This window comes from Littorina saxatilis, linkage group LG4 (genome assembly GCF_037325665.1).
Source record: "Littorina saxatilis isolate snail1 linkage group LG4, US_GU_Lsax_2.0, whole genome shotgun sequence".
NCBI classification, from domain to species: Eukaryota; Metazoa; Mollusca; class Gastropoda; order Littorinimorpha; family Littorinidae; genus Littorina; species Littorina saxatilis.
In genome coordinates this window covers 27,609,912-27,622,897 of record NC_090248.1, presented here as the reverse complement: position 1 = coordinate 27,622,897, position 12,986 = coordinate 27,609,912, and the positions used below count along the sequence as shown (strand labels likewise).

The window sequence follows — 12,986 nt, the reverse complement described above, 5'->3', positions numbered from 1 at the left end:
AAAAAAGAACTAAAGCTTTTGTGCACAAATCAGAAAATACATTGTACATTTTACCTACAGGCCAAACAGTGTCTGTTGGCGGCAGAGGGCCCAGCAAGTTGCTATTTTTAGATCGATTAAAAGTTGTCAAGAACAGGCGCTTACATTTGGATGTGTCCACTGATAGTAGGTTTGGTTGTGATCAATCAGAATGATGTAGGAATAAAAATGTATGACAGTTTGGTATGATGACATGTAATTCAAATATGCTGAAATGTAATATTATACATGATATAATATTATTATGGCTGTTGCCATGACCATGAACCCCAAGAAAGGTTTAATGTTATGTAAAATCAAAATACCAAAATCAAGCACCTACTAATCTGGTCTAGGTGCGGCTTGGACCAAAAAAGGATGGACACGCAACTCGCTCAGCCAGCCAGCGCTGCGAGACTTACAGCGGCCAACTTCGCCGCGGCGCGCTCATTGGCTAAGTATTGAACTTGCGTCAAGGCCGATGCGCGTAGATTCCCAGAATGTTTACTTTCGGTTAGATTCTTCGACAACATTCGCAGAGGTGACTGCCGTATTGTGTACCGCAGTCAGAAGTAATTTATTACTTTTGGGAGTTTAGTAACGTGATATCAGTTTTCAATTGTTCGTTCACTTATATTGCTTTCAGATTTAACACACAAGAAACAGTAGCACGGTTTTCGTTGCGAAAATGTGCATTGGCAGTGCTACGCGATCGAATTGACAATTGTGTATTATGTACACGCGGTGTTCTTCTCAGGAAAAGACCGAAGCGACATGTGACGTCAGTCGTTCAGCCCGCGAGCGGTGGGATGGGGGGGTTCACATGGTTTGTTTGTTTCAGAACCACACCCATATACACACATTTCACATGTAAACCATTTGTCCGCCCCCTGTCGATATTTATCGACTAAGTTCCTTGTTTTGAAGTATAGGGGGCATTTTACAGTGATTCGTGAAGGCCTCTTTACTGGTCCATATTGGGCGCCCAGGCTCCTAATATGGACCATTTGTGATTTTTTCTGTATTCAATTTTTGCTGAATATTTATCAAGGCTAACTCACTCTAATTAGGCCTAACGGTTAACCTAAGAGAGAAAGACTACCAAACACAAAATGAAACGTCTTCGCAAGAAAACCAGCTAGTTATCGGCACGCAACAAAAAGTGGTCCATATTAGGAGCCCTTCCCCTAGGTTTTCGCACACAGACAATTTAGGACAGAAATAGATCGACAGACAGACAGACAGACAGAGAGACGGACTGACAGACAGAGACAGACAGCCAGACAAACAGACAAACAAACAGACAAACAAACAGACAGACAGACAGACAGACAGACAGACAGACAGACAGACAGACAGACAGACAATGAGGCAGAAGGACAACAAGAGAGGTTAAAAACGTACCTGGTGGGACTATCAGTTCCTCGAAGACGAACGTTTCCGTATTCGGCCGATATTCGTAAGCGGTTTTGGTCACCACAAGAGAGTAATGACCAACACACCGACCGACACTCTTCTCTCCCAAGTGATGAAGGCTGGTGAACGTGAACAGCACACAGCGGTGGTTTGAGAAACACGCACGTGCGCAACCCACTTTGGATATGACGTCATCGTTGAACAAAACAAAGGCATAGTAAATGAGGTCATCGAATAGTCTCTGCTTCACCGCAAGTGCAGATGCAATTTGCGAAGATACTGGTTGTGAGTTAGCTTGTGAAAAACTCAGGAGGAGCAGAATCCACAGTTGAAGAGGCATCTTGTTGTTGATGTTGTTGTTGTGGTGGTGGTGGTGGTGGTGACTTTTTGTTCAGACTCGATGGTCGGTGCGGGGTTTAGGCTGCCAATCCCGATCAACTTACTGCAAAAGTTACCGAATTTGGACAGCGATGCACATGAAACATCTTCCTTTTTATATGAACAAAAATATATACATTTTTTACATTGAGATTAATGCAGAAAGAGAGCTTTTCTAACATGAACAGCACATAACACACCACGTGAATTCAAAAGTAGAAAAAAGAAAAGAAAAAAGTAGAATTATATAAGGACACCAGCCCATTTGCACGGAGGGACAGGGGAGAGGATGTATTCATCTACTGACAAAATCGTTCTAACAAAAGATTCGAGACAGTGGCAACAACCTTGTCATAACTTTTGTTTAACATAACAAAATTCAGAGCCGTATCACCCAAAACTTCAAGAAAAAAATGTCCAACCTACCGGAAGAAAGAAAAAAGTCGCATGCGATCGCTCCAAGAACTTGAAACCGTCATGTAAACACTGAATCACCATCGACTGTCAACCGTAAAAGCAATTAGGCCCGTGTTCATTTATTTCAATTAATTTGTGATGTGTGCGGCCGTTTGATGCGGACTTAAAATGGTCTGGTGCTGCTTGTCAAAGACATAGCAATATTTCTTTATTGTCAGCCACTGCAAACAGTGAGAAAATCCACAAGTATTCGTCGATATTGAAATTCCCTGTCTATGTGACAGCTTTTTGATTTTGATCATGTTTTATTGCCAGTTTTGTTAGGCATAGAACAGAGTTAGCACGGCAGACAAAAATGGAGAAAAATAGAAAGATGAAGCAAACAATTATTCAAAAAACACACCATCAATAAGGACGCAGAGCGCGAAGGTAAAGTGTCCTTGTTCTTGTCTTTTACAACAAATGTTTATTTTTCATTTATATTTCATGAGATGTAATCTCGTGAAGCTCTGTGGTGTTATTTTGCACTTTAAGTGTTCATCTTTCTTTAAAAAAAAAAAAAGCGACTGTTTGCGCTGAAAAAGCTAATGTGTTTAACATCTCAAAAAGCATCCCTCTCCCCCCCCCCCCCCCCTCATCCCCCTTCAGGACCTTTATGCTAAAAGACTCCGGCAAAAGGACGTTCAGGTAAACATTCGTTCCGCAGCAGGAAAGCACGAATGGAAAAACGTGATGCCGGTGATCACGGAAACTAACGCCTCCAAGGTAATACCAGTGTGTCATTATTATTCATTTACTGTTTATCATCATTTGAAACGATTCGGCGGCTTCGTGCTTCAACATATCATGCCAGGGTTTTTACGTGGAAGAGGACTATCCCTCCACTTGGACACATACAGACCTGGCTGGGTGCTTCCAGTGCATGTGCAGAGTGGGAGTGTTTTGATGACTCAAGTTCTAACGCTAATACCAGTGTCAAACTGCGAAATGACGGACCGTTCCTCCCCAAAACGCCCACCGCATTGCACAAGAAGCAGTGAAGATGTTGAGTTTAGGTTCGCATCTAAGTGGAAGAATGGTCAGGAGTTAAGGTGGTCGTGTCGCATGCAATAGCCCCCCCCCCCCCCCCCGACTAAATAAAAGAAGAAGAAAAAAAGAAAGAGAAAGAAAAAAAAAGAAAAAAAAAACCAAAAACTGATGGCTCAGATTGCACCAGATTGCTCCATTTTCCTTGATCAAGTTTTATCACAATTTTCCGGGGGGATATGCCCCCGGACCCCTCTAGGAGGTTCGAACGCTTCGCGCCCTCAACTAAACGCTTTGCGTCGTCGAATTGTCCCTGAAAGAAATGTGGAAACCCCCCTTAAAAATGATGTGATCCGCACCTGAGATCTGATATAGTAGGCCAAACTGTCTCCAAGCGAAAGACGGCGTCTTTATGTAGGGGTCGATCAAAGCAGAACTAACAAGCGCCTTTAAAGGCTGACATAGTCCTATTTAATTAGTTTAATTACTTCCAGGGCTTTTCCCACCGTTGCGGGGATGTATACATTAAGCTTCCTGCGAAGTTTTAGGTTTGAAGTCCTTACCAATTACGAAAAATAATTAATTCTTTATTGCATTGTTTAGCAACAGTTCTCCAGGACTTGGGCTATTTTTAGACCGTTGACGTCACTTCGTGACGTTTCGTAAACCAAAGATGGCGTTTGAGACTGTTCTGTTTACATTCGACACTATCAACACCACTTTGCAATACTGAAATAATTTTATCTGTGTTCGAAAGCTACAGCCAATCGTTATTATATCCCCTTAGGTACAGTTTTATAACATTATTGGCACATGTAAACAATATGAATTAATTAATGAACGCTACGAGTATGGCAGCCTTTAACAGATTGTAAGAGATAAGGGTAAGGAAATGTCACGTTGAGTTCACGAAGAGATACATGTTTAGATAATACATATTTCATCGCTTATTTGATCGGTCCGCCGTCAGGCAGCCCTGGCCAAGTTATAGTTGAAATTGGTTCTTTTTGTTCACCAGTTAAACGATGCATATTAAACGAGCGGCCTTTTTATTCGCAGACAAAGGCATGAATCAGTCCAGTGGAAAATTGACGCGAAATGTTATGAAGATCATTATCGAATGTTGTCTCTCCAATATTGTCCCCGAGACTTGCAAAGACACTTCAGTCATGTCAGACAAGATAGGGGAAGGGCTCCTAATATGGACCCCTTTTTGTTTCGTGCCCATAACTAGCTTGTTTTTTTGCGAAGAAGTTTCATTTTGTGCTTGGTGGTCCTTCTCTCTTTGGTTAACCGTTAGGCATAATTAGAGTGAAATAGCTCTGATAGACATTCAGCAACAATTAAATACAGAAACAGTCACAAATGGTCCATATTAGGAGCCTGGGCGCCCAATATGGACCAGTGAAGCCGCCTTCGCGAATCACTGTAAAAAGCCCCCTATACTTCAAAATTGCATGATTCAACTTAGTGTGCAAGTCAGACGAATCAAAATATGCTTTAGATTTATCTGTTTCGGGTTGATGAGAGCATTATTTGAAGCACACCACGAAACTAAAGAAGCTTATTAAAAACAGAGTAAAAATAAATGAAATTATTAACTTCCACGAAAAGAAGACTAGTATTTTTCTTATGTTTTTTGGAAATCTCGAGGGATAGTTATAGGTTATTTTCAGCAAGCTTCTTTATGAATTAATGAAAATAGTCTTTAGCTTTTATTTTCTTCGATTTGTTGAAGGTGGTCCATATTAGGGGACTCACACATACTTTGAGATTTTGCTATTATTTTTTGTTTGCAGTAGAAAATCGGGGTCAACACTGCTTAAATGTAACAAATACGGTCTGAGCTGTCATATATAGCTATTTTTGTGTGATAAAAGCTTTGGCTGTGGGCAGAAACGAGTCCGTTTTAGGCGGCAAATTTAGAGTGAACCGGCTGCCAAAAGTGAAAAAAGCCTAACGGTTTTAAGGTTTGTGTATCTGCAACTGTTTTGACATGTGCAAGTTATCCAGAGAGGGTGAATACAGCGAATAAAATTGTTTTGAGCGCTCTAGCGCAGTTAGTTTGTCAGAACAGGAGGTGGTCCATATTAGGAGCCGGTCCATATTGGGAGCCTTTCCCCTAATGAATCAAGTGACAAATGCTGTTCGCTGTGAAAATCATAGATCAGATTTTATCTTTCCACATAATATTATATTGTCCTAAACTTGAAAAGACATTTCAAGTCCGGGCATCGATTCGGTTTCTGGAGTTTCCGGAACCCCCCCCCCCCCCCCCCCCCCCCCAGCCAAAAAATTAAAATATTTTATGTTGAATGAGGTATGCATTTATTTATTTTACATTGAGTTTCAATTTTTGGGGTATTAATCAGTGACAAAATCTCCTGCCTGAAACTGGTAATGATCAAAATGCGAGAGCTACTGTTGACGCGTTTCACAAAAATGTCGTAGTTACAATTACATTATGTCAGCAATTATCAATCAATCAATATGAGGCTTATATCGCGCGTATTCCGTGGGTACAGTTCTAAGCGCAGGGATTTATTTACTTATTTATCTTTTATTTTTTTTTATTTTATGCGATTTATTAATGCCGTGTGAGATGGAATTGTTTTTTACACAATACATCACGCATTCACATCGGCCAGCAGATTGCAGCCATTTCGGCGCATATCCTACTTTTCACGGCCTATTATTCCAAGTCACACGGGTATTTTGGTGGACATTTTTATCTATGCCTATACAATTTTGCCAGGAAAGACCCTTTTGTCAACTTCGTGGGATCTTTAACGTGCACACCCCAATGTAGTGTACACGAAGGGACCTCGGTTTTTCGTCTCATCCGAAAGACTAGCACTTGAACCCACCACCTAGGTTAGGAAAGGGGGGAGAAAATTGCTAACGCCCTGACCCAGGGTCGAACTCGCAACCTCAGTCTCGCTTCCGGCCGAGCGCAAGTGCGTTACCACTCGGCCACCCAGTCCCTATTATCGTATATTCCGCGTATTACTTGACACTCTTCATGTCTGTGGCTGCATGTTGCCCCTGAATGTAGTTGAATGTAAATTGTCAAATAAGCATATCTTTTCTTTAAAATTTCCTCCGATTTTTTCCCTGCCTCGTTAGGGAGATATATTGTCTCTCCAGGAACATTGGACGCATTCTTACGATACAAAAAAAAAAAAAAAAAAAAAAAAAAAAAAATATATATATATATATAATCGTCATCTCCGGGATGAACGGAGAAGAAACATTCTGAAGATTGCCCGCAGATAAACTATAGAGACAGGCAAATAATCTGAGCCAAGAAACTTCCTCTAATACACGCAGTTCCAAAAAGTAGATTTAAGAAGACGAATTTGGATCAAAACAAGGACAATTGATCTGGTGTGACCTGAGCCAACAAAATTAATTCACTTAAAACAAATCTTATCCTTTCATTCGCTGTAGACTCACACAAACAAACAAACACTGAAACAAACAACCTGAACAAACATACGAAAACACACTGACACGTACACGGCGCAAGCGGCTTACTACTTGTGATAAAGAAACTTCAAGCAAACACAGACTGATCGGCGACATTCCTTCCTTCGTTTCCTGCAGTTTCTGGGACGATGATGTTTTATATATAAATATATTCATATGATGTACCAAGTCAACTTTTGCAAGTAGACAAAGTACAAACTAAATTGGGAGAATGTGTATATAATTGCTTAAAAAAAAAAGAAACAATCACGGCCCGGTAATCATTTGGTTATTTATCTTCCCGTGTCTTATAAACACTACGTTTCATGACAATAAAGTTTATTCTTATATATTCGTATTCGTATATAGACCTGGGGGAACATCGGCTGCCTCCCTGTTTTACTAGTAGATGTCGGAAATGTCACAGCGGCCGTGCTCATCATAATCATTACCTGCTTGCTTTCTCAGTTTGGGAGATTTGGGTAATAAGTCTCTACTTCCGGTAAAACCACACACGTGTGTAAAAACAGCTAAGTGTCGACTTGCATCACCACATTTTCCCCAACCACGCTGCAGTTAAAACAGTTCTGATAAGGTACGTGTACTTCAACCGATTAAACTAACTGTCAGGGTCCCACAATTCAGCTTTACGTGTCTGACTGATCTTTGATTTTGTGTGTGAAAGCACTGAAACTAAAACTAAAAGCAGACGACCAGTGTAGTTACAGTGCGTGTTTTACTTCCAATGGCAATGTGCCCAATCTATGTCGAACTCATTCACTCTTTGCTTTCCAGAATTTTCACACACACACACACACACACACACAAATGACAAGTTGGCAATAGACGCATGTGTTCATCATTGGGAAAGTGTCACGGTGTCAAACTCAAACTGTCAAAGTGTTTGAAATTGTATTGTCTGTGTGTGTGTGTGAGACTGAGAGAGAGAGAGAGAGAGAGAGAGAGAGAGAGAGAGAGAGAGAGAGACAGACAGACAGACAGACAGACAGACTCTTGTTATTGAAGAGGGCAATAGTAGGGTAAGCAGTGTAGTGATCTGGGACTGGGTGGCCGAGTGGTAACGCACTTGCGCTCGGAAGTGAGAGGTTGCGAGTTCGACCCTGGGTCAGGGCGTTAGCAATTTTCTCCCCCCTTTCCTAACCTAGGTGGTGGGTTCAAGTGCTAGTCTCTCGGATGAGACGAAAAACCGAGGTCCCTTCGTGTACACTTGTCAGGGATGTTGTTACAAATTCACACCTGAGCTCTTCAGAATCAATAGGACATTTGACCGCTTTCAGAAATTTCAATAGGAGTTAGGACATCATAATTTTGTGCAAAACACTGTCAATGGAATGGTTCCAAAATCATGTGCACACACACATGCTTTAACACACACACATATAGATATACACCGAACATTTTTGCATACATTGTTTTATTAATTTAGTTCCAAATAGGACACACACAAAAGGAAACAAACATCTAAAAAGCTACCAAAACCTTCAGCACTCTTTTTTTTATTGTCTCACAGTCACAAACTGCATGATGAGAAAAAAAAAGTCCGTTTCAACACAGATTCGACAACTCACAAAGCAGGAGTCGTTTTGCTGTCAAGGTCTATAACAAACCAAACAAGGTCAGCCATGGATAGTTAAAAGACCATTTCGGCGAATTTCCTGCTGTGCCGACACCATGTCCTGTACAAAAGACAAAACTTCTCTTTCCGTGGTTGTGTCAGTTTCAGCGGCGACACTGTCATTGGCACTGTCATTTTCAAGAATGATGCTCGCCGTGTTTTCTTCTGTTTTTGACACAAACGGACAATGACCGCGCTCAGTTGAAAACGATAGGACATCTGACCGCCATGCAGCTATGTGAATCGGACATTTGAGCCTTTTAATCGGTCTATGTCCGATGTCCGACGCCTAACGACATCCCTGCACTACATTGGGGTGTGCACATTAAAGATCCTACGATTGACAAAAGGGTCTTTCCTGGCAAAATTGTATAGGCATAGATAAAAATGTCCACCAAAATACCCGTGTGACTTGGAATAATAGGCCGTGAAAAGTAGGATATGCGCCGAAATGGCTGCGATCTGCTGGCCGATGTGAATGCGTGATGTATTGTGTAAAAAAAAAAAATCCATCTCACACGGCATAAATAAATCCCTGCGCCTTGAATATGTGCGCAATATAAATTGCATAAATAAAAAATTAAAAAATAAATCCCTGCGCTTAGAACTGTACCCACGGAATACGCACGATATAAGCCTCATATTGATTGATTGATTGATCTGCTTGTTTGCATCTCGATCTCGCCCTCGCCCAAAACAGTAAACGGGGTTCAATCTACTATATATTAGTTCTAAATAAAAAAGAGAGGGCAGAGATCTATCTCCTCTTCTACAGAAATGTTACAACTTATGCATATTTTCCTCTTGGTTGGCAGATCATGGCGAAGAGTATGCGCAGCAAGCACAGGCGGCGAATGAGGAGTGTGAAGCGTGAGAAGTTTGCCAAGAAAGACCTGGTCAAGCTGAAGGCCACTGTGATGAGAGATGTTATCAACAATAAGGAAGTGGATATGGCTGATATTGCCACAGGTAATGCAACAGTGTTGTTGTTAGTGTTAAGGTAGCATAACAAATGTTGCTAAGATAAATATTTTACTTTGCATATTCGCTGAAATAGCCATGAAAGTTAAAGCAATGTTCTTTTAGTTTTAAAAGCTTAAGTTTAGGCAGTCCTTTGCATCATCGTTTCCCCACAGAGAAAAAAAGTTTGACATTTTTGCCAAAATGACTGCCAAGTTTTTGGTGTTTTGAAAGAAGTGTGGCTTTTGCCGGCCCCTAAACAGCATCCCTGCCCCTCAACAATAAAAAAAATTAACATACTGCACAAGCAGCAGTGATGTTCTCCTGATCAGTAGAATTAGAAATGATACATAACACGTCTGCATCAGTGTATGTAAATGCTGTTACACTTGATGTTCGTTCATGGTGAGACTTCACTTCTTTGTGTTTACTCAAATTACTGCTTGTAATTAAACCACAACATACAATATCACATTGTGACATGCACTCTTAGTGTTACTGCTGGTGATTCAATGGGTTAATAAGTGTGTGATGTTTGTTTCAGTAAAGACAGCATCTGCACTCAAAGACCAACCGTCTACAACAAGCGCACAAGGTATATATGTTCCCTGTAGAAAGTTTGAAAGGCCATAAATGATCTGATCATTTGAAGACATGCAAAAACCAACACTCAGTGATTTTTTGTTTTATTTGTTTTAAATAACAATAATATTCTGAGTTGGCGACTTTGTCACTTTGCGATTCTGTCTGCATCTTACCACACCTGCCTTCTTAAGCAGCAGAAAAATAGGCAGAAATAAAGAACAACACTAATTAGTGGCTTTTTGAAAAAGTTCAGCTGTTTCTCTCACTCCCCCACTGCAACATAAATGATGATCAGATAAAGGGAGATTATTCAAAGACACGCTCACCTAGTTATTGGAAATCAGTTATGGTATTTGGTTTTAACCGGTTTATGGAAGGTCTTTAAACTGAGAGTTGATCATCAAATGCACAGGCTGGCTTTGACTGATTTGAGTATGTTGATGTAAAACAAGACCTATTCTGAACTGCAACCCGGCACGGTTGGCCTAGTGGTAAGGCGTCCGCCCCGTGATCGGGAGGTCGTGGGTTCGAACCTCGGCCGGGTCATACCTAATTAAGACTTTAAAATTGGCAATCTAGTGGCTGCTCCGCCTGGCGTCTGGCATTATGGGGTTAGTGCTAGGACTGGTTGGTCCGGTGTCAGAATAATGTGACTGGATGAGACATGAAGCCTGTGCTGCGACTTCTGTCTTGTGTGTGGCGCACGTTATATGTCAAAGCAGCACCGCCCTGATATGGCCCTTCGTGGTCGGCTGGGCGTTAAGCAAACAAAACAAATAAAATTCTGCACTGCTTTTCCAGTTTTCTAGATTTTACATTTACGACGTCTGCAAATTAATCTGCATTTTTGAGACTCCCTCCCTTTTAAAATGTGCTTTTCTCAGATTTTTGGAGGTCTTATAGTTATATATTTAAAAGGGGGTTCCACTGTAGTTCAAAGAAAGGTGCAAACAAATCCAGCTACAGTCTTTAAACTCACATTCTCTCTGATTTCAGATGGGCAGATGGAGATTGAGGGGGCAAAATCGTACGACAAGAAGAAGCAGACAGATGAACACGGACAGTACCCAGTGTGGATGAATCAGAGAGCAATGAGAAAGCAACAAGTGAAAAACAAAAAAATTAAGCGGGGGAAGGGCAAGAAAGCTTCTGCTTGGTGAACGGATCTTAAACTGATGTGAATAATGATTGTTTATTTTTGATGATGAGAGCATAAGGAGACAGTGTGGGGACAGAGTGTGTGTGAAAAGGATGGCTCTGAATATTCAGGGGTGGGACTTTTCTGCGAATCCGCGGACACAACTTACGAATTCTACTGGAGTAATCAGTTTTTCCACGTCCCATTTCATCACAGTATCTATAACTTGTTGACTGAATGGTATGGAGAGAAGTGAAGATGGAACAGAACACTGGAGGCTTGAGAGTTAAATTGTGCTGACTGAAAACTCCTGATAACTAATAGTCATGTTGAGCGTCAATGCATTGGGGCGTCACTTGGATCATACTATTGCCAGTATTGGATTATGGATACATGGTTCATTACGTAAATATGCACCATTACAATGTTACCATTGTTGTGTGTCCCGCAGTGGGGCACTGCGGTTATGAAATTAAAAGCCCCTCCTGTTTTTGGAACCGCAGGAGCTTTCTAGTTTGCTGTTAGGTAGATTTTTGGTTCCTCTTTCCTGTCATGCTCTCTTTTTCTTCATGAATTCTTTTCTTTTTTCTGCCTTCTTGCTCATTCACCTGAATTTTTTCCAAAAATCTCTTCTCTTGCCGCTTGTCTCGCGATTCATGTATAGTTTAATCTGTTAGTGTTCTGATGTAAGTCCAGCAGTAGATAGGTTAAGCCTATTTTAACATACTGGAAACTGGTAATCTTCCAGTAGGTATTAATTTAGTTTTACTAAAGCCTGCTGGGACACAAGTAATGGGTTAGTGCATTTGTAAACAGGAATCGCTTGACAAGTGGCCCCCTTCATCCCCCCCTTCCTCGTCCTGATATGGCTCTGCGTAGTCGGCTGGACGTTAAGCAACAAATAAACAAACAAACAAAAATTGTTGTGTGAAAGTGTTTTTTATGTTTGGTTGGGATTTTTTTTTTGGGGGGGGGGGGGGGAGGGGGTGAGGAGAATGTCTTTTTTACCTGATCTAAACGAGTTGAATTTTAGTCTCAAAATGCACCAGATTGCACAGATTTTAATGTACCATTTAACAAAAATTTGGGGGAGCATGCCCCCGAACCCCCCTAGAAAAAAGGGATTTCCTCTTTTTTCATCACAAGAGTCCCACCCCTGATATTTGATGATGTGTAAATGGAGAAAGAGATGGGTGTGGTTGAGTGATGGAGATTGTTAGTGAGGAGAGGAAATGAGAGGCATTGAGTAGCACGATTGAAAACATGAACGAGAGACTGAAATGAGAGGATTGAGACAAGGAGAGATTAGCATGGGACTGAGTGACTAGGTCTTAGCTCTTGCAAGAAAGAGGCATGAGCGTGTGTGCTGTATTAATGGTATCAATTTGAGGACATAAGCATGCGTCACTTGTGTGTACAAAAACCAAAAAACTGAAGTGAGAGAAACTGGTGTGTGTTTTATTCAGATTAAAATACTTTCATTCTTGTCGAATGATGAGTTGTTTTTTCCTCTTTCTGACTGAAATAAATTTGTTCTTGTCAAGTGATGTGCTTTGCTTTTTCTCCTAGTCCTTCGGTTGAAGTGTTTAGTTCATGTCAGCTGTAAATTTATTTTTATCTCATGGTTACAGATACCAGTGTCTTTGTTCAAGCAAATAATTGTTTTTGAAATTGACTGGGCTCAGATTTTTTTCTTCGAGTTGCTATCTTGTATGTTAAGTACTGACAGATTGTTTGAACATTAAATTTGCTGAAACAAAAATGATTTTTGAGTTCTGCTCTGAATGATGCTGTTATGAAATTTGATGCTCTGTGTTTTAGGTCCAGTGTTACAAATGCTTTAGACACTGTCGACTTGATGTGTACGGTTACTGGACGTATCCCGACATGAGCCCAGCAAATGATGATCAGATTTGCACTATAGTCATCGCACTCACAAGCATT

At 40.9% G+C, this 12,986-nt stretch overlaps 1 protein-coding gene across 1 annotated transcript; it reads left to right on the top strand.

The window, feature by feature from the left end:
* The first annotated feature begins 7,220 nt into the window (after positions 1–7,220).
* Positions 7,221–12,804, top strand: LOC138964383 (protein LLP-like). The gene is made up of 4 exons (XM_070336322.1): positions 7,221–7,318; positions 9,175–9,328; positions 9,864–9,914; positions 10,901–12,804. The coding sequence occupies exons 2-4, from the start codon at positions 9,178–9,180 to the stop codon at positions 11,062–11,064; spliced, it is 366 nt and encodes a 121-aa protein (XP_070192423.1). The 5' UTR covers positions 7,221–7,318; positions 9,175–9,177; the 3' UTR covers positions 11,065–12,804.
* Positions 12,805–12,986: the final 182 nt, after the last annotated feature.

Bases quoted from the DNA above. Each gene is read 5' to 3' on its own strand.
- LOC138964383 (XM_070336322.1), top strand. From the start codon at position 9,178: ATGGCGAAGAGTATGCGCAGCAAGCACAGGCGGCGAATGAGGAGTGTG. The intron at 9,329-9,863 runs GTAATGCAACAG...TGTTTGTTTCAG, and splicing joins TATGGCTGATATTGCCACAG to TAAAGACAGCATCTGCACTC. The intron at 9,915-10,900 runs GTATATATGTTC...CTCTGATTTCAG, and splicing joins GTCTACAACAAGCGCACAAG to ATGGGCAGATGGAGATTGAG.